General features: G+C 38.3%; 1 protein-coding gene across 2 annotated transcripts in view; it reads right to left on the reverse strand.

Annotated features, from left to right (window-relative positions):
- LOC121645665 (Down syndrome cell adhesion molecule-like protein 1 homolog) overlaps positions 1-22,532 on the reverse strand; it is a 106,351-nt gene that overhangs the window by 6,354 nt on the left and 77,465 nt on the right. For both annotated transcript variants that reach the window (XR_006011479.1, XM_041994249.1), the window contains 18 exons: positions 22,322-22,501; positions 20,860-21,065; positions 19,405-19,501; positions 19,121-19,249; positions 18,824-18,991; positions 18,508-18,578; positions 17,974-18,214; positions 11,337-11,483; positions 11,093-11,248; positions 8,827-8,966; positions 5,890-6,043; positions 4,200-4,317; positions 3,714-3,877; positions 3,494-3,592; positions 1,863-2,051; positions 642-770; positions 313-471; positions 17-172 (listed from right to left, as the gene is read on the reverse strand). Coding sequence is in view for 1 of the 2 variants with exons in the window: in XM_041994249.1 (XP_041850183.1) it covers positions 17-172; positions 313-471; positions 642-770; positions 1,863-2,051; positions 3,494-3,592; positions 3,714-3,877; positions 4,200-4,317; positions 5,890-6,043; positions 8,827-8,966; positions 11,093-11,248; positions 11,337-11,483; positions 17,974-18,214; positions 18,508-18,578; positions 18,824-18,991; positions 19,121-19,249; positions 19,405-19,501; positions 20,860-21,065; positions 22,322-22,501 (2,703 nt within the window). In the remaining variant the exon portion in view is untranslated. The remainder of the gene's footprint in view (positions 1-16; positions 173-312; positions 472-641; positions 771-1,862; positions 2,052-3,493; positions 3,593-3,713; positions 3,878-4,199; positions 4,318-5,889; positions 6,044-8,826; positions 8,967-11,092; positions 11,249-11,336; positions 11,484-17,973; positions 18,215-18,507; positions 18,579-18,823; positions 18,992-19,120; positions 19,250-19,404; positions 19,502-20,859; positions 21,066-22,321; positions 22,502-22,532) is intronic.

A 22,532-nucleotide genomic window follows, 5' to 3' on the forward strand; every position in this document is an offset into this window, starting at 1 on the left:
TACATTACTCTCTTACCTCTTAATCTCTTCAGCCTCTTCTCTTTGCGCTTCTTGCGAATGATGAAGAGCAGTGCAATGCCGAGCGTGACCAGGATCACTGGACAACCAATGGAGAACAGCTTTTTGACATCGTCGTTCTTTTCCAGGGGAGATTTAATGGGAGGAATTGTGCCTGTTCACATCCAGGATGAGAGAAGACTAGTTACAACATTTCCATGACTGCAACATACATATTTTCATTTCATTTTGTTTATTAATGCAGCAGACAATAAATATAAATGACATGCCAAACAAGGAAAATCTTTTGCTTACTGCCATCATAGTCCAGCGTTGCAAACTGGGAGCTCTGGTTGCCACAGCCAGCACTGTTACATGCTTTCATCTTCAGTTCATACCAGGTGGCCTCACGCAGTTCTGCCAGAAAGACGTCTGTGGTGGCATTGGTACGCACATTCTGCCATGCCCATGTACCTACACAATCATACAAACTAATGTTAAATTTATTCATTTTGTTAGCTTCTATAGAAAAATTCTTTAATTGTCTTAACATTTTAAAGTTTTTTTAAAAATTTCTTTATCTGTTTTATTTTTACGTTTTTAAATATTACAGACATATGAAAACTTAAAAATCAATTAATCACCTTTTGGTCGAAACTCCAGTGTGACAGAAGTGATTGGACAGCCTCCACTTGCCCAACCCTGCAAGTTGAGGCGAGCGTGGCTGGAGTTAATGTGGGTGAAGACAGGTTGGTCTTTGTTGAACTGTGGCTCTGAAAAAGCAAAAATATCATTTGTCTACACCTGTTTACATTTTGTAAGAAATAAAAATATTTAGCTTGTTCACAGTAAATTTGGGAGCCTAAGTTAGCATAAGCTGGCCTACATCCTTCAGCAAAAGCAAACTTTTGCCAAGTCAGCAATGGAGGTTTTTTCTTCAAGTTAAAGTAGCAATAGAACAAAAATGCAATATGGAATGAATGCAACACTTGTTACCAATACTAAATATAATGTAGAGGGGTAAGCGTTTCCAACTTGGAAAAGCAGCAACCCAAAAAAAGGTCACATTTGGTCTCATTGGAGCTTTGATTACATTCGCTGTGGCATTGTTTCAATAAGCTTCTGCAATGTCACAAGATTTATTTCCATCCAGTGTTGCATTCATTTTTCACCAAGATCTTGTGTTGATGATGGGAATCCGACGACTGCACAAAGTCTTCTCCAGAACATCTCAAAGATTCTCAGTGGGGTTCAGGTCTGGACTCTGTGGTAGCCAATCGTAAAAATGATGTTTCTTGCTCCTTGAACCACTCTTTCACAATTTGAGCCAGATGAATTCTAGCATTTTCATCTTGGAATATGGCCGTGCCATCAGGGAAGAAAAAAATTATTGATGAAATAACCTGCTCACTCAGTACATTCAGGTAGTCAGCTGGCCTCATTCTTTGGGTATATAATGTGGCTGAACCTAGACCTGACCAACTGTAGCAAAACCAGGCCACAGGCCTGTATTGTAGGTAGTAGGCTGCCTCTGGCAGGGTGCATCAGGGTAAGAAAACGCAAATTATTATAAAACTATTATAGCCATTTGCTTCAACTTGGTGACTAACAGTATGTTTCCAGGGTCAAGGGTCCTAAATAAGACGCGGCAGCTATGCTATGCTGATGATGGAAATAAATAATGATATAAGCTTGAAGTTTACGTAATGGGGTTGGTAATGCAGTTGGTGACTGGGTATGCTGTTAGGGTTTTTCTCAGGTGAATGAACCTCTGGCTTGGCAGAGGTCTGCTCTCTCTGAGTGCTTCTATTTGTTATTATTATTGCAAACAATATTTTTTTTAAATTAACTTTCCTTCTTCTCACCTCGCCCATGAGTCTTTGCCTCAATGATCTCGCTGATGCGTCCAGCACCAACGCTGTTCTTAGCAGCCAACTTGACTTTATACCAGGTCCCACAACGCAGATTGTCCAGTTTAAATGAACGCTCGCTAGAGCTGATAAAAGCATCTTTCCATTCCTCCGTGTTGTCCACAGAGTATTGCAGCACAAATCCTGTATTACAAGAAAAAGAAACAGTGATGAAAATATTTCTTTATTACATGTTTACTCTAAAACTTTATGGCTTTGTACATTTACTGTCCACTAGATGGCAATGAATAACTGTGCTACTTTCACTCAGTTAAGTCTCAGCTGGAGGATGGTCTAGCTGCTCTCCATATATGCCGCCATTAGTTACCTACAAACCCCAAGCCTGGGATGGCGCTGACTGAGCATCTATGCAAATGAGGGTTTGCAATATGGTGACTGTTTTTATAATCAGCCGCCTTGGAGAGCCAACTCCCTCCTGCTCTGAGACACTTTCCATCTAATCCTCTGTCTATCTTTCCTTCTGTCTGTCTGTAATCATGCATGCATAAATTTCTTTCTCTCTGTTTCTTTATGCTCTCTTTTACTCTACTTCTCTTAAACATGAGATCACAAGCCAATAGAAATGTGAATTTGGGTATCAGTGTTTTTTCATGTTATTACTAAACAAGTCAAAAGAAGAACTTTTAACAGGTTGAAATGGCTGTAATTGCCATTTTAGTAACACTGAAGAATCAGTGCTTAATGGGGAACTTCCGCATTGCATATTGCAGACGCTGCACAGATGGGCTCATACAAAGGCGGCTATTCTCATATACATACAAGACATAAAGATAGGCTTCATGCATATTTGAGGGACAGATGACGTATGCAAATACAACTTGGTGGAGCATCATTATTTGAATACAAAGCTGCACATCCAGCACAGTGTTTGCATTGAATATTTTATTGCTTCCTATTTCCATGCGCATAAAAAATGCTCAACAACAATCTTTCTCTGGGCCTTTTGGGTATTTCGGTTACTGATATGAAAAGAAATATTTTGTGACAGCTTTGGGGGCTTCAAATTATACTTCACAAAATAATAAAAAATGGCTCATATTGAATGTGAAAATGCTTTTAGAATCTTTACAGTTATAGATTTTGTAATCATGAGGTGCAAATAAGTAGCCCTCCCACAGTTAAATCCAGAAACACTACACTAAAGTAAATACATGCCCATTGCCTGATTGTGTCATATAAAGATAAAAAGCAACAAGGAGTCGGACTGGTGATCCTGCTACACCCCCATACTGACAAACAGGATGAACGAGAGCTGCTGAAATTACATTTGCATTCATGCCCATTCAGGCACACGCAGATCACCAATAATCAGATAATCAGACAGACACACAGTCAACAGGGAAACGTAAAACCAGGACACTATTCAATAAACTAACAGATGAGTCTGAACACTAACAATATACCAGGTAAAAGACACATCAGAGGGAGATGGGGGGTAAACAAAGACATGACAGACATGCCAGCTGTAGATAGAAGGAAAGTGATGCCACACAGAAACACATTTTTTTTATTATCTCTTTTTTCCTTTTCTTTTTCTCTTTTTTTTTTCTTTTTTGGTAACGTACCTCTGATGGAGCTGCCTCCATTATCTCCTGGTATCCAAGCAAGAGTAATGGAGGAAGTTGAAGTGGTGGAGACAGTTAGACGAGGTTGATCTGGTGGGACTGAGGAGGACACACAATGAATAAATAACACCTGTACATGTATTATTATACTAGAGATATTTTTTACATTCTTTTTGGCAACAAAATATCCACACTGCAAATGAAACCAGTACTTTCATACCTTGCACTAAAAGGTTGACTATAATTGTGTCAAAGCCCAGAGTGTTGGTGGCTGTGCAAGTGTAGTAACCGGAGTCTTCAGCTTTGACAGAGCGCAGCACCAGTGTGCCATTGGTCAGAATGAGACGCTGTCCATCAACAGACACTGGGATTGCTGTGTCCTCACTAGCATAAATGAAGGAGTGATAACATAAAAGACACTGACAGCATGATGCTAAAATGTAATTTTTGTTAAAACACTATAGAATAGGAGGCTGCAGACTAGGGCATGACATCTATTTGCTTGTGTAGACTATATTTGTGTAAAATCAACACTGAAATCAGGATTTTATGGAACAAAGTGATCAACTTAGGGACATGAAAAAATCACATTCATCTTGTAAATTATATTGTTGTTCTCTTAATAAAAAAGAAGAATTTAAGACTTATCAGCTGTCTTATGCACATACACTCAGGTTTATGCAACATCTCTGGTTCAGATTCTCACCTGTCTTTGGTCCATTTTATGGTTGGTGTGGGTTCACCCACTGAACTACAGGGCAGCCGCACCTCTTTCATCCAAGGTGTAGTCACTGTACCCCCAAAAGACAGGATTTTAGCCGGGGCTGTTAGAGAATGAGGAAAATTTTAGAAAAGAACAGTGTATCAAGGCAGTGAAATTGAAGAAAAAGACAGTTTGAACTAATGTATAGAAGGGCAGTTGTGTAATTATTAAGCTACAATATACACACACATATATATATATATATATGTATATATATATATATATATATACATATATATATACATATATATATATATATATATATATATATACCTTCCAATAAGCAGGACTAACTGAAGAAGACAAGAAATCTGAGTAACATGTTCAACTGTACAGCAATGGATGTAAGAAGAATATAGTACTGGACAAAGAATGAGCAGAGATCACATGAAAGAAATATCTATTCATTCAGTCAGTCACATAACCCTCTTCTAGGTCCCTCCACCACTCGTTCTGTCTGTCTTTTTTTTTTTTTATCACATCTCAAGTGCTCTAGTGTAGTTATGTTAAGGTTGAATGAAGTATTGAGTGGGCAAGCCTGGAGGACACTGCCTTTTACAGCTGTTGATCAGATGAGCCATGCATCCATACGAGCACACACTTTGCACTCAGAAGAAAAATAGATAAGCGATAAAATAGAGAAACGATAATAGAAAGAGTAGCATGGTGAATAGCCACTCTACTCATACCAAATACCTTATCCAACTCTTTAATCCAAACCCTATTGATTTACTGTAACTGCCTTCCTCATTTACCTAAATACTCTGCCTGTCTATTGTGTTGCTTATTACTTTGCTCTACTCCTGCTCTGTCAGTTTCTTTGGTTTTTTTTTTTCCCTCATCCTTTTATTAATGTTTTTTCTTTTACCCCCTCCCCACACTTTTATTGTTTCCTTGGTTAGAGACATTTTATCTTGTGCACTCTGAACTCTGAAATCAATAGTACACCTCTGCTGCAAAAACAAGAAAAACTGGATAAATGCAATTCCTATGTACAGAGACGTGCCACCGTCAGTACTGAGAGGCTCTCCTTTAAACATTGGTGAAACATTTGTGTATCTCATCCAAAAAATGTGGACATATGGACAAGTTAAAAACAGTCACATCTGGTTTTCACTGAAAACACTGCTGTCAGTAAAGAAATGATACAACAATGGTGCAAGAATTAAAGAAATGTCACAACATGTGTCTGAGAAAACTTAAACAAGCTGTTGTGCAGTCAAGCTGGTCACAGTGGCATTTGAACAGTGTTTCTACAACATATGAAGTGGGAATCCCAAAGTTTGCTCTTAAAACGACATTATCTATAGTGGTATCACACTTCATAACAGTCCCACCAATGATCCGTAGAATAAGTCCAGAAATGGATTGGCTAAAAAGTTAAAAACAGCATGCACTGATTTTCATAAAATAATGTAGACCCTTAAATTTTATTTATTTATACCTTAGCTAACCAGATAAATCGATAAAGAACCATTTCTCATTTACATCAATGACCTGGTCAAGAGGCAGCAGCAAAGGGCCATTGTATAAAGCTACAGCATAAACATTTGGTAAAATACCTAGTCATTTTCACCTGTTTTAGTCCTCTGATTATTTACAAAATGTTATCATATCATACTCAGGGACTCACCTTTGGCAGCTGGCTCCACTGTGACTTTTTCACTAAAGTTACCACGGCCTGCAGTGGTTACAGCTGCAGCCCAGATCAGGTACTGCTGCCGGTGGTTGAGGTGGGTGATCCGATAAAACAGCAGCTCTGGATTGGCTTCATACTCACTTGGCAGCTTGTTAAAAAAAAAAGAGAAATTAATGTGTTAATATAGAGGAACAAATCTGACAGAATAAAGAATCAAGCAACAATGCATTCAAGAACTAGGACCAAAAAAAACAACAAAAATAAACAAACAAACAAAAAAAGCTGGTTTGGTTTAGAAAAAGGCTTTACAGTAATTTTAAACTCGTTTAGTATTTGATTTGCTTTCAGTAAAACAAGCGTGTGTAAGAAAATCTCCATTATGTCTGCAAGAAATATTTTCCATTTTTTTTTTAAATAAGCAGATATGATGTCAAGGACTGAATGAACATCAGCATAATGTGAACCAAGCTTCATGTTCTTTTCAGGAGTTTGTACAAGTGGAACAGATAACAGAAGGAGAAAGACAGTAAAGAGGTTCTGGGGCATATTACATTGTTTTAAGGTAAAACTGTTTAGACATATGATGCTGAAGGCAGGGCGGAGAAGTGGGTAATGCTGGAGGAAAGAGAGGTGGGAGGGTTTGACTCGGGGAAGTACTCCCTCACCTCCTCTGTTCTCCTCAGGGAGGGCAAACAGAGATATGAGAGAGGAAGACAACAGGGAACAGACAAATGAGTCAGTCAGAGATATCATGAACAGTCATATCTGCAGTAGGCATCAGAGATGGAGGAAAAGCGAGGAGAATGGTATAAACAGAGAAGGAGGATTGGTTACACGCAAATGAGTACAAACGTACACGGACACACACACACACAGAGTGGCATACATGACCTGGAGGTGGATGTGTAATTGCAGTGTGTTTAACCCAGCCATGTGTCTGCTGTCTAGACATGTATGCATCACTGTTCCCTCAACACACACACAGAACGGCTAGTTCTGTCTGTCTTTCTTTCTTTCTTTCTTTCTTTCTTTCTTTCTTTCTTTCTTTCTTTCTTTCTTTCTTTCTTTCTTTCTTTCTTTCTTTCTTTCTTTCTTTCTTTCTTTCTTTCTTTCTTTCTTTCTTTCTTTCTTTCTTTCTCTAACTTCCTGTCACCTAGCCACCAATTATCCTCAGGTATCCGAACCTTCTGGTATATGCTATACACTCCTACACAAAGAAAACAGAAGATAGACTGAGCAGATTAAATGTGAGCAGACCTCATATTTACTCTCCACCCTTAAATCATTTAACTACACCTCATCAGTTTGACACCAACTTACATTTTTGACTGATAACAACTTGGAATACAAATGTCAAATGGGTTGGAGAGTCGGCAAATGTGCCAGACCAGTAAAATGTGTGAAGACACTTGAGTGTCGCTGAGCTCTGTCCTTGCCTGCTACAGTAGCTTCTTGTCAGCACAACAGTCTATTCTGGTCAAATAGATGAACAACAAGTATCCATGTTGTTATGAACAGGTCATCATTAAGGAATCCACTTGGCCTTTTATGAGTTCACTGCGTTCCCAGCTCATCATCAATTTCCTGTCTCCATTTTATATTTTTATTTAAATTTTTACTATTTTTTTTTACCCACTACATCACCCTCCTTTTCCCTTCCCATTGTTCATCCATCTCTTCATTTCCCTGTATCTCCACTTTTGCCTGTCATCTATGTGCCCATTTCTCACTTCTCTGTGCATTTAATAACCCTTTCTGTTTTACATGCTCTCTGCATTTTCCCACCTAACTGTTACACATACATAAAAGCTTTCCTCTGCACATTTGTCTCTACAGTAAACTCTCCACTGTAAGCAGGAGTATGGATTGAGGGATGGATAGATGGATAAAAGAATGGATGTACTGTATGGGTGGGTAGATGTTGGGAGGAAGGAGTGACATAGTGTGTGTTGCTGTAAAGGATATTAAAATATTCCTCTGGCGTGGAGATAGTGGTGATCCAGGGAATGATAGAGTGAGATAATGAAAAGAGGAACAAAAGTACTCCCCGTGCGGTGTGTCTGACCCACCACCCCCCCATCCCTCCTTCTCTCTCTCCAGTCGCACTCATTTACATAGTAATCATCCCAAACTCTGCATGGGGGCTTGGCAGAGAGGTAAAGAGACTGAAAGAAAGAGATAGCTAGATAGATATGTAGATAGAAAGAGTGATTTGTGAATGAGGGAGACTATGGGGAAGAGAGGTACTTTTCTTGAAAGGTACATTTATATGGTGCAAGTGTGTTCGTGTGTGTGTGTGTGTGCATGCATGCTGGATATTTTTCTTGCTTGTGAATTCACACCTTCATAAAAAGCATTAGTTGCCCACTGTATATGTATGTGCCTCTACATCTTGGGTGTGATACATTTACGAGTGCATTTCTATTTGTGCCTGTGTGTGCATGTTTGTGTGAGCAAGAGTGTGCATTTGTTCTCAGCTTGTTTCTACCCTCGTTGATGAACAGATGAGGTTGTCCTGGCAACATGATGAGACGCAGATATGTAAATGAGGCTGGAGGGTGAGTTTGCACGCATAAACGCTGCGGTATGAGCAGAGCTCATTTCACACACACATCATACTGAGACTGCAGCACTAGTCCGCACACACACACACACACACACACACACACACACACACACACACACACACACACACACACACACACACACACACACACACACACACACATAAAAATAAACATGCAAATGCAGGACAGAGCTTAATTAAGCATAGTCATTTTTATCTTAGCTACATATGAAATCTGTAAATGAAACTGTTTTATGTGTAAAAAAAAGACTTATCCCTCCGCCATGTTTGGGGCTGGTCTTCTGATGCTTCCTCTTTTTTCATTTGTCAGTCCAAAAACTCCACACACCCCTGTAATAACTCACCGGTTGGCCTGAGCCAGGGCTGGAGCAGTAGATGGTGTATTTGCGGATGATTCCATTTGGTTTGTGAGGGGGTAACCATGACACTACAACACTGCTGGCAGAGGAGGGCACAGCTTTGATGCCAGCTGGGGGTCCAGGGTCTGAATCATACAGGGAGTGGGGGTAGAGAAAAAAAAAAAAAAATGGAAGGAAGATAAAAATGTTAACCTATTATACTTCAGTATATTTACAACAACTAGAACTGAAGATGGATTTTTCTTGATATTTTTGGCTGTAATCTGAATAATTCTGAATTTTGACTAGATTGAATTTTTTCAATCTAGACAATAAAAACTGCAAATGTGGAAATTTTCTAGAGGAACTAAAAATTGTTTTGTCTTACGTTATAAACAATAAATAGTAGCATGAGATAATTCGTTTTCACCTTCAATTAACTAGGAGTGATTGCTATTTAGTGTAAATTAAAAATGGACATAACTGAAGCTACTGATTTATCTGCCATTCATTGATGATTTACATCAATATATCTACAGAAAAATTTAAACAAATTACTGTAAAAACTTAGATTATTTAAACTGTATTAAACAGCACAAACAGTGGTGCTTGAATGCTAAATACTGAAATACTAAACACTTCAATATGTCTGCATAGCTTAAAATCTTGCCATACGTCATGTAATGTCTAATATTAGATGCTGTAATGTTCCTTTTCTTAGATATGTCCATTTCTGTTGGAAGGTTAGGGCTTCGAAACATACCAAAACATGAACTTCATTCTTCTTAAAGATTTCTTTTACAGTACAACCCACTTTATTTTCAGATTTAGTTCAGTACAATTTGTAGCTATTTCAATTTTCCCACCTTGGTATAAATACGTGGTATAAATACAAATATGGGCTTCAGCTGCCCATAAAACCTTTTCCACCAATCTTCAGGCTTGACCACATAATCTGTAGCAAAGTGCAGATAGGCATTTGTTTGCAACCCTGCCCTGTTCACCTCTGTGGTACAGTTTTCTACCAGTGAAAAAAAAAAGCATGAGCAATATAATTTTTTATCTCACGTATACAATTAAATCCCTTAGAGTAACGTTTGACCACTTGTGGGGAGGGTAAATATGGTGGTGAGTTTAATCCAGCTGCAGCTATTTAACAGGAATGTTTAAGCGATTGTTTTTGAGATAAACTCTTTGTAGGTGTGTGTTTATGTGTGGGTTAAGCTCATAATATATCAATAGGTCCTTAGAAACAACACCAAATAAATAAATAAATAAATGTCCGTGTTCATAAATCTTATGCATACTGTCTGATTTGTTTGCACATCTGAAAGACTGAGGCATAAAATGACAAGCTGAGAATTGGCTGTTTGCAAAATTCCACTGCAAACACTTTTCCATGTGCTATAGACAGAAGCGAGGGCAAAGGGAAGGGTTAAACCAAAAGAGACAGATAACGGTTGTGAAGAGGTTGCCCCTGGACAAGTGTCAGCTCGCATCAGGGGAAAAAAGACACACTCAGTTTGCTCCCCATACACTAACACACTCACAGACATGCACACTCACACACACAAAGACTGAGAGAATATGCATACTTGAAGAGCTTTTGCACTGAGGCCAGCTCATAAAATGGAGATATGGCAAAAAGAGAGAGAATAAAGGCCTTTTCTGAAATGACACTTCTTAAAATCTCTGCTCCCCCTCTCTCCTGCGCTCCCTCATTTTCTCCATCTCTAGACGCTTGCCTCCTCCTCTGACTGGCCCCAGGGAAGGAGAGGAGAGGCGGATACGGATGTAATCCACAACCCGCCAGTGTAAGCACAAAATTAATTCTCTCTAAGCCACAAAGAATTAATCCCTCTCTTTGTGCTGGGTGTTGTGCTACACTTTCACACAAACAATAATGCACGTACACAGACATGCATTCACACTAATGCAAAGACAGGTCCACATGCAACACACTTCCACATATTCACACACAAAGACTGACACCCTTAGGGTTCTTAACCACACACACTTTTTTGGCTTCTTAATTCTCATTAGCACTGGTAATGGCACATCAGAGCACAAAGAGGTTGTTAATCAGCAACCTCAGCCTTACAAAGACCCCCTCTACACCCGCTGGCTCTCTGCCTCCCACACTGCTGCCTAAACCAGGAGGAAAAACCTTTAAAGCTGCCCCAAAGATGTACCCAACCAAATGAAATATTATCATTGGTCATTTCCTGACCTGGTTTATCTTTGTGAAAAGAGCAATTACATATGGACTCACAGTCTTCGCGGGTTTGGATATACAGCACATTGCTCCTGACACCGTCTCCTGCCTGGGTGAATGCCAGCACCTGGATGCTGTAGTTAGTAAACTTTTCAAGGCCTCTGAGCTCCACCTGCTCCTTGGTAGTTGTGATGTTTTGCATTTCACCCCACTCTGAGGGAAAAATGGAGAGAAGGTCAGACTGAGGACTGAGCCATTCAAAGAATACAATTTAAAATGATAACTGATATTTACAACTCACCTCCATCTGGGAAGACAGCCCAAAACACAATACGATATCCCTTCAAGACACCGTGCAGTGTCAGTCTTGGAGGCTCAGCCCATGTGATCACTGCCTCATCTGATGTTACAGAGATGGCTCGCACATTCTGAGGTGGTTGACTAGGCACTGAAAATGAAGAGAAAAGGTCAGATGAGTTACCTAACCATGTATCATCAGTTATCTAACCATATATATTTTAAAGATTAGTTAAACAGAAAAAGACTGATCATTGAAGGGTGAAAAACTATCAGCATTTGTTTGATGATGCAGCAAAACACCCCAAATCAAGAAATTGTTTAACTTTTTTCTGGCCAACACTTTTATATAGGGCCGGCTGTACATGTGTAATAAATTAGCTAAAAATAGACCGCATATACTATTGTCCACAGAATCCACATTGGTTCTGTTAATTACCCAAGTGGGTTTGTCCATGTGGATTTGATGCAGAATTAGACTGGGTGATAGGTAGACCTGGTATTTGTTTCCTAATTCATTTGTTAAACCCAAAAGGTCTTCATTGGTCTTCATTTGTGTTGCCCATTTGAAACCTGTACATCTATTTCCCATTAGGGACCCAGACAGAACCCACACAGGGAGCCCCACCTGTGTTTGGCTGTGTGGCTGACCTAATTGGCCCCCCAGATAATATGTCTAGTTTTGGACCATTATTCTATTCTATTCTACAGTTATCATTACCAATACCAGAGCATAACCAATGTGGACAATTAACACTGGGCCAAAATAAATTCTGTGGACAGTCTCAACTAAGGCCTATTTTTAAGTCCACCTTTTGTAGACTCCATTTGCAGGAGGTAGGGTACACCTTGGACAGGTTACTAGTCCATTATAGGGCAAACGAAACCATGCACTCTTGTATTCAACAGTGAGTTTTGAATCCCCCCCATTAACATAACCATCTTTGAACTGTGAGAGGAAACCTCAGGACCTAGAAAAAACCATGCAGACACAGGGAGAAGATGCAAACTCAACACAGAAGGCTGCAGCTCCACATGATATATAAAAATACAATGTAATACTTCTCTATCTTTGAGAACTATACCACTGCATAGAAATAGTTTCTAAAATTTCCAAATGTATTTGGAGTCACTGGTATCTTTCCCAGTAATCAGACTAAATTTGTATGGGTTCGACCTGCTTCGTGCAACTCTGTAGTAAGTCTATACTCTGAGTAGAAAAATATTAAACATACAATTTTTTTTACTAAAAAGGTTATCTCTTTAAACAATCATGAAAAGGTGATGAATAAATAATGCAATAAACTTTTCTGTATGAGGGGGATCTTGACATTAAAGCTGAAGTAAGTGACAGGCAAGTGATAGATTAAGAAGTCCATGATATGTGTCTAGCTTGATGTATAGGACCATCTCTTTTTCTCTATACAAGCCTCCCTCTGTCTCCACCAGTCCAGGTGTCTTTGCTATTTGCTACCATTGACCACTGGTTGTTCAGGCTTTGAATGATGCCCTGTGTTAAAGATGAACAGAAGTCAAGTTGTGAGAAAAGTAAGAACAGGAAGAGAGGAAGAAAGCTGCCTGAATGATAGAGTGCAATGAAAGAGAAAGACTGGGCCAAGTCCACCAGGGAATTTCTCTGCAGCTGGTGGAGAGAGAAAGAGGTGGGGAGGAAGATGGAGGAAGAGAGATTAAGAAAAATAAGACAGGGTTTTGCATTAATAGATCCAAGGTTAAGAAGTGAGAAGATAAAAAAGCACAGTTTCCCAGTCCAAATCTTTAACAGAAGCCAAAAAATGATCAGCAAGTTAGAAAAAAAAGACATCTTTTAATGCCTTAACAAATACATGCACCGAAGCTATGTCTAAAATAGTTCATGAATAAAACTACAAGGGTTTTCTGAAAAATACTGTTAAAAATATTCAAAGTCTGTTTTAAACTGTGGATGAAGGGCAGAGGAAAGAGGGAGGACCTGAGGAGGAAAAATAAAAGATAAGGAAGAGAAGGAAAGGCAGAAAAAGATGAAAAGAGGGAGCAGAGAGACAATGCGTTCAGCTGTGGATAATTACAGCAGTAAGCTAGTAGAGGAAAAGAGAGAAAGACAGACAGAGAGACAAGCTAATTATAATTATTTTTAGTATGCTTGTTGTTATCACTATTATCATAATGGCCATCAATATCACTGTCGCCACGGTGACAGCCACAGGAAAGAACTAGAAGGATCCATCTCCTCTAGACCAATGGGGATCTGCCAACTATTCACTGGGTGGACAAGTATGTATGTGACGCATATATATGTGTGTGTGTTTGTGTGTTTGTGCATATTTGTTTGTCTGTGGTAAAAATTAGGCAAATTGCTGCATAATAGCAAATGGAAGAAACATATTTCCATCAGATTTTTCCATTTTTGTCATTTTTTTTCTTTTTGTAAAGCATTCATCCATTTATGTGTCTAATGCTTTCAGTAGCTAAAAGTAAATTGCCACATACTTAAAAAAAAGTCTTGCCAGAAATAAGGAAATAGCTTACATAAAATTAATTGATTCACTACTTTATTCCAAGCCCTTCCATCTCACTGAAGAGTCTACATTCAGCTTCAAACATGACACTTTTTTGTCTTCTAGAATTTTGTGGATGTCCGAACAAATTTTATTCACTTTTCATGTTTCTTTAAAAAAAAAAAAAAAGGTTATCTTTTTTCATTACTGCAATGAGGTTGTTTAGTGTGTCCTCTGAGAAAACCCATTAAGTTGCACTTTGATCAACAAAAATTGCCAAATATGTTAACAGATTTCATTTAGACTTGTTAGAATAAAGCTCTGAAGAAAAAATAACGGGCTATTGATTAATCTTTGGTTGGACATGTGTGTGTGTGGCTGTGTGTGTGTTTTTGCAGATGTTTATTTTGCTTGTTGGCTACTACCTGTGTTAGTTAATAACTTCATAATTTCTCACAGTTTAGATTTTTTTTTGTTTTGACAGAAACATGAAGTGCTATAGTTCTTAATGAAACAGCACCCCCTCATTCTAGTTTTATGAATTAATGTCAAACCAGGAGGAAAGGGGGAGGAGAAGTTGTCAAATTTAAAGATTTGTTGCAGTGAAAAGAAATTTCATTTGGTGATTTGACTTCTTTTGAATATCTTAGTGTTATTTTAAGGGGTGTTCCTAAAATCCTACTCTTAATAATCTCCAGAGCTTCAGGACACTGTGCAAGTTTTACTGATGACAATGAATTATTGTTAGTTATCTCTATTGATGATAACCATTTTGTCTTAAGTGGTGATTTTAACATTCACATAGACAATATGGCAGATGGTAATGGCAAAAATTTTCTTGTACACTGGACATGTTTGGTTTGTGGCAACATATAAAAAAAAGAACCCACATTTGAGGTCACATTCTGGACTTAGTCATTTCAAAAGTTGTTGATATTTCTTCTGTTACGGTCACTGACTCTGTCTTGTCTGACCATTTTTGTATTTTGTTTGATTTACTGATCACTCAGGGTGTCCAAACGACCTGCTTCTCGGTTAGGAAGACGTACATTAATGAAAGAACAAATGCCCATTTTGTGGAAGTGATGGCTATGTTACCAACAACCAGTGCAGAGTCAGCTGATGGACATCTGGATCGTTTCAATCTGAAAACCTAAATTGTAACAGATGCTGTTGCACTGATAAGAATCAAGAGCACCTTAAGCAAATGAAAGACGCCATGGAGAAACACCACTGTGGCCACAAACTTAAAAAGAAAATGCATGAAAGCTGAACGTAAGTAGAGGAAAACAAAACTTCAAATTCACTATGAGCTGTTCAAACAAAGCCTGCGTAATTATAACAATAAGCTGTGCAAGGCCAGAGAGTTGCATTTATCTGAAATGAATGTCACAATTCTCGCACTCTGTTTGCAATGATTAAAAAACTCTTACAAACAGTTCAGCCCAGAGCGCCATTTTCACTGAAAAATGTAACCAATTTGCCAACTTTTTTTTTAACCAAAAAGATTAAAACAATTAGACAATATGTTAATGCTACACAGTCAAACAAGAAAATTAGTCCTTGTCTAAAACCTAGAAATAACACTGATATTATGTCACAGTTTAATATGGTCCATTTAAAAATCCCACAAGAAATAGTTTGGCATCTGAAATCAATAACATGCACTCTGGAAATGATACTATCTGACTTTTTAAAAACTGTTTTACCTCAGTAGAAAGGGATATCCTACTTAAAGTTAACATTGACATCAGGCATTTTTCTGAAGTCACTAAAGATAGCTGTCATTGAGCCACTCCTAAAGAAAAGGACTCTAGACGGCTCTATAATGAAGAACTACAGACCTGTCTCTAACCTCTCTTTTATTTCCAAGATTATTGAGAAAGTTGTATTTCACCAGTTTAATGACTTTTTAAATGAAAGCGGAAATATTAATAGATTTCAGTCAGGATTCCGACCTCATCACAGCACTGAAACAGCTCTGGTCAATGTTAAATGACATTAAGTTGAATACTGATTCTGGTCAAATACCAGTCCTGGTTCTGCTGGATCTCAGAATTCTCCTGCACAGGCTGGAAAACTCAATTGGACTTTTTTGGAGTGCTCTTTAATTGGTTCAGGTCCTATTTAGAAAGTTATTTTGTTATGTTTGGCAGATATGAATCTGAGCAAATGGCCATGAGGGTTCAGTCCTTGGACCTCTTCTGCTCAACTTGTATATGCTCCCTTTGGGTGAAATATTGCATAACTGTAACATTAATTATCACAGTTATGCAGATGATACACAACTTTATGTGTCTCTGTCACCAGACGACTGCAGCCCAATAGACTTACTGTGTCAGTGTCTGGAGCAAATAAACACCCGAATAAGGGAGAATTTTCTACAATTAAATGAAGACAAAACTGAGATTATTCTGTTTGGTAGCAAATAGAAGAGGGTCAGCATTGGCAAACAGCAGTAAACTTGGGCTCTTAAAATCACAGACCAAGTTTGTAACCTTGGAGTGTTAATAGACTCAGATCTGACTTTCAATAGCCACATCAAAGTTATCACTAAGACAGCTTTTAACCAACTCAGAAACATCAACAGATTTGTCTCCTAGAAAGACCAAGAGAAACTCATCCATACGTTCATCTCCAGTAGGCTCTTTTACTGTGATGCTCTTTTTACAGGTATTCCTAAAAAAAGTTTAAACATTTGCAGCTCATCCAGATGCTGCTCCTAGAGTTTTAACCAGGACTAAAACATCTAAACAGATCACATCAGATTTAGGCCCAGACTACATCTGTGATATGTTCAGAGAATATAAACCTAGCAGAGCTCTTAGATGCAAAGACTCAGGTCAACTAGTCCAGACCAGACTCCAAACTAAACATTGAGAAGCAGCATTTAGCTGCAAACAAGTGAAACATTCTGCCAGTGGAGATTAAACTTTCACCAAATGTAGACATTTCTACATCCAGGTTAAAAACATTTCTTTTCTCATGCACCTATGCATGAAATCTGCACAGTAAATTTTTTTTAACTCATCTTGCTTTTAATAATTTTAATTTAATTTATAATTTTATTATAATTTCATTGTGATTTCTATTTATTCGTTGCTGCCTTTACTACATAATGCTTTCTTTGTACCATCTGTAATGCTTTTAATGTTTTATGTAAAGCACTTTGAATAGTCTTGTATATGAAAGGTGCTATACAAATAAACTTGCCTTGTCCTGCCTTACCATCAGGCACTGCATACATCCTTGAATACCAAATACTGTTTTATAAATCTCAAACATTGTGTGCCACTGTGTAACCTGAGAAGAGGTTTTTGGTCTTTCAGGGCTTCAATTTCACCCATTTACTTGCTCACTCACTCAGCATTATTCTGTTTACCCCAAAGCAGTCAGAAAGCATGCTGCCTCTCCACATGGATTTATGTGAAAACATCATTCAGTTGTCTACACTGAACTTCACTGGGTCTATGAGACTATCAGTGTCTTAGTATTTGCAAGAATCATTTGGATTCCAGCAACAACATTTATTGTTGTTGGAAGAACAGAGAAAATGTAGTAATTGTAGGTTACAGAGCATGGCATGATTTGACAGATATCAGCCAGTGAAAGAGCAGAAAGAGCAAAAGCTAGAGAAAAAGTCTAGTAAATGTGGATCAGAGCACAAGCAGAAGGTGAAATGAAAAGAGGGTGATATTTCATAGGACCAACAGTTTAGTCTTACTCTCTTCACAATGGAGCATGCTCTTTATAACTTGTTCTTTTACAGCTGCTGTTCACTAAACATACAGGGAAACGTGTTGGCAAATGCAACCTTCCAGTGATGTAGGCACTTTTCATTTATTTATTTTATTAATGGGGTACTCAAAGCAAATTCATTATAGATTGCTACAAACAATTAGCTTTAAAATCACTAAACGCCACATGGTGCAAAATAAGGAAGTTCTATATAGGAAAAAGTAAAAATGTATAAAGATAATTCAATAATCATTTTATTATCACATGGAAGCCCCCTGAATTGGAGTAAAATGATACATTGTGATGCCTAAATATGCCCATCCCTATAAAAGAACACACCAAGAGTCAATAAAATCCTTTTCCTATGCTCTGAGATGTGTTGCTTGTGTTGATAACTGCGATTCTCACCATCTTCAAGTGTTGTGGCATTGATTTCGGAGCTTGAAGGCCCGGTTCCGGCTCTGTTAAAGGCCTGGACAACCACACCGTACTGTGCAAACTTCTTCAGGTTGTCCAGGGTGTAGACCTCACTGTCTCCAGTGGCCTTCATCTCCACAATGCTGTACTGGCCATTACTACCTGGGCCATTCTCTCTGTAGCCAATCTGGTAACCCCGGATCACTCCGTTCTGCAGCTCCTTCCTTGGAGCCTAAGAAATGATTGTGTAGCAGCAGACATTAGTCACATCAGACGTTTTGATTCATTTGTATATGGATAAATAAATACTTTATTACCCATGGGGTACATATATATATATATATATATATATATATATCATGGGTATTTAGATAAAGATAAAGAAATTAGATAAAGACGATAAAATAAGAAAATTAGACCAAAAAAACATAAACATACCAACAGGAATGATTCATGATTATAGGATAAACAACAAATGAACACATGACTATTCAAAAAGCAAAACAAACACTTAAAATAATTCACCTTCCATGTGACTCTGATACTCTGAGAAGTCACTGGCTGCAGGATCACATCCATTGGAGGACCATCAGGTTCTACAGAGGAAGAGACTGAGGGGCTGAGCAGAGGCTTTTCACTAACATTGGAAAAACTATCTATTTAGATTCCAATAAATCTCATTCTCAAAAAAATACTCTAAAATCTATCAACAACCATATAACTTACTACTTTATCTGTTTTATTTACACATTTAATAGAAAATACATTTTCAAGGATAGATGTCAAAACTGATTCTAATTGATAACACAAAATGAAAAAGCACTTCTGTCAAAAGACTTACGTGCTTCCTCTGTGCTAATGGTGAGCTCTTTACTGGCTTCGCTCTTCCCTATAACGTTGTAGGAGTACATGCGAATGCTGTAGACAGAGGCAGGGTGAAGGTCCACTATATTGGCCTGGTTGTTTGTAGGAGAGATGTTTCGAGTGGCATGCTTCAGTTCCCAGGAATCTGACAAACCAGAGGTAAATAAATAGTGTTTGTCTTCCCATCATTTGTAAAGTTTTTGAAAAATGTAGCAGTTTAAACAGCTTTTTAATCTTTTCAGAAAATAAAATGGCACAAAAATCCTGGTATAACCTGTCTTGTTTTTATATTCAATGTCATAGGAAGTAATGACGCTGTTTCCATCAAATCTCTGCGTCCATCTGAGATTCATACTACGATCTTTCACTTCTCGCACCTCCAGCTCTGGAGGGTCTGGAGGCTCTGAAAATGAGAAAGAAAGAGAAGCAATGAAGAGGAGAGAGTATCAAGAAAAGACAGATAGCTTTTAAGGGATCTCTCAAGGAAAGGCATTTTTTTTAGCATTCATATAATTAAAGATGAAAAGCTACGGTACATGTATCAATATCAATAGCTACCTTGTACTGTTAGCTGGATAAGGCCTCGTCCTTCTCCGTAAGAGTTAATGGCATGGCAGGAGAAGAAGACTGAATCCTCACGCTCTGCTGGCTTTAGCTACAGTGTTTAAGGCAGAAAGAGAAATGCCAAAGAGACAAACAACTCTATATTAGTTCTGTGTAAAAGCATGCTTTTATAATGGAAGTACCTTGGTGGGAGGGTTTTTGTTTTACCCCCTCCACCCAGTTTGCTTGGTTTGATAATTAAAGTAGGTGACTCAGTGCACTACATTGTGAGATGTACAATCACTGGAAGAGTCACCAATTAAGTGGAAAGCAGCCCATGGCTTTAGTACCAAGATCCTTTTTTTTTTTTTGCTCATTTTTCAGCTAGAAAAAGATAACCCGTGCAATTTTGCTAATTTATAATAAATTTAAAAGGGTATCCTCAAACACATTTGCAAAATCTTGCCCTATTAAAAAACAATGTATGGCTTAAACATGCATTCCAAAGAAAATGCTTAATTTTATTGTAACAATAACATTAAAAGTATGATGAAAGAGAATGACGCTTGTCATCACAATTACTCTCACCAACTATAACTATAGTAGGTTCAGTCTGAATTGTGCTTTTTCATTTGGACTCTTTGTCAAGCCAAAAATACAGTCATTAAACTCAATGGACATATCTACTCTATTTCTATTTAACATGCAAGCTTCAGTGTCCACATCATAACAGCGGGTTATAAAACACAACATTTTGGGGACTCTATACATACCATTTATTACTATTTAAACTCTACACCATCATGCTGCAAAAGGTCTGTGTATCATTTTCATCTTTTCTCATTTCTAGGCAAACACATTCCCACCTGTAAGCCTGAAGATCACAGTCATTCAGTTTTTGGTTTTCAACTTTCCTCACATTTCCTTGTGAATGAGTTAAATAATATTATGCTTTATAGATTTTTACATTCTCAAATTATTGTCAAATTTATCATCAGAAGCATTATTCTAAAATTGTCTAAATATTTGCCCTCATAGCTGTGGTTTACAAATACTTGCATTGTGGTTTTATTTCCATTCAATCACCATTACAGCTTTTTAGAAATATGGCTGTAACAAGAGAAATAATCTTTTGTTTGCCATCACGAGGGAAAGAACACAGATGTAAAGTCAAACAAACCCTATTAGACCATTTACAATGATCACAATTTCTTCTTCTCACTCCCTTGGAAACAGATCAAGAAGCTGGATGTCAGGAAATAAAAATACAAAAGCAGACACACCACAGCAGAGCAAGTTCTGCACAGCAAACCCACAAAGCCAGAGCACAATGGAGACAAATGAGAAAAAGTTTTTAAAAAATGAAATAAGAAAATTGAAAGCCATTTGTCAATAACGTTAGAGTCACAAACACGCACAGCTGACTGATTTAATCAACTAGATGCTCTACTATATATAAGTATTTTTTACCTTGAGTGTTGACAACACCTCATCTGTCTTTTCATTGGGACTAGTGGTTATGGAGTAGCGGTGGTTGCGGTCAGGGTCAATGACCGTGTCGCCTCTCTCCCAGCGGATGATGATGGGCCATTCTCCCCTGGCTGTGCAGTTCAGCTCCTTCACATGACCCTTCTTAGCCATTGTGGTGTTGGGGTGACTGGTGATCATTGCTGGGACTGGAAGGAGAAAGGAAATGGAGTGTGAGATGAAGAGAAGGTGAGGACAAATGGAGTGAAGCAGAGAGAGATGGTAACAGTAAACAGATTGATGAGAGGGATGTTCGATGACAGAGGAAAAGGAAGAGTAAGTGGATAATAAGCAGGATTTAAGTGGAAAGGGAGAAAAAAGTGAAAGAGCGGTGTGGAGAGGGGTAGGATAACTGACAGTTAAAAAAAAGTAGAGCTCAGAGTAGCCCAGTTCCATTGCAGCAGAGTAATGAAGAGCTGTGGTCAATGAGGTAAAGTCAATAAACCTCCTTTCTCATTCTCCAATAGTTAACATTGGGGTCTAGGTGAATGAAGAGGCAAAAACGATACACTCTACCTTTTGTGTACACTCTATACACTCACACACTCAATCTTCTCAGTCCAACACAAACACAGACACACACACACACACACACACACACACACACACACACACACACACACACACACACACACACAATATTGATCTGAGGAGGGTTCTGCTGTTTTATTTTCATCACTTATTCATCTCAACCTCCCTCTTTTCCGCTTTTCCTTCTTCTCCGCTGAGTGAAACAGACAGAATTGAGGGAGGCAGAGGAGAGGAACGATTCAATCAATAACACTAACACAAGAAGGAGAAAGAGGGAACGCACCAGAAAGGGGCAGTCCTGTGATAGAAATACATGGCGAGAGTAGTAGATATGTGTGTGTGCACCTTGTTTGTGTATATAGTATAATTCAAAGATAAATACACTACAAGTGACAAAATACATGCTGTTCCATTTGATGCTGATGATATTTTTCTTTGCTTTTTCACATGGCATGACTCAGGGTGTTACTGGTGGGAAGGGCAGAATATAAAGATTGATTGCAGATAATGATTAAGCTCAAAGTCTTTTTTGATTGTCTCTAAATAAATCCCATGAGTCAAAAGATCAATTGCTCTGTTCCTTTGCCTATTACAGATGTGTGCACAGTTCATCTGTCTCGCAGCTCTTTGTTACTTTTTTCTTCTATCCATTTGCTCCATCCACCTATCACATATATATATCATATATCATATTATATATTTACATTTATACTTTCCACAGGGAGAGTATTGCGAGCTGGCTCATTGGTTTGACACAGTTAGTGCACAAAGGCTAATAAATTCAAAGCATCCTACAGTAGATTGGACGAACTGCGGTCATTCTTGCATTGGCAAACTCCCTGCTTTTTGACCCTATGTGTGTTTAAATACTCACTCTTGACTGTGAGGACCATGCTCTTGCTGATGTCTGAGCCCACCCCATTGGAGGCCTGACAGAGGTAGAAACCGCGATCCTCTTCCAGGACATGTCGGATAAGTAAAGAGCCGTTACCCATGATCTGAATGCGGCCTGTTAGAGGTACAGGGTGGTACTGCTGTGGGTTCCCAATACCCGCTGGATAAAAGAGGGACAAGGACAGCTAATT

This window comes from Melanotaenia boesemani, chromosome 9 (assembly GCF_017639745.1).
Source record: "Melanotaenia boesemani isolate fMelBoe1 chromosome 9, fMelBoe1.pri, whole genome shotgun sequence".
NCBI classification, from domain to species: domain Eukaryota; kingdom Metazoa; phylum Chordata; class Actinopteri; order Atheriniformes; family Melanotaeniidae; genus Melanotaenia; species Melanotaenia boesemani.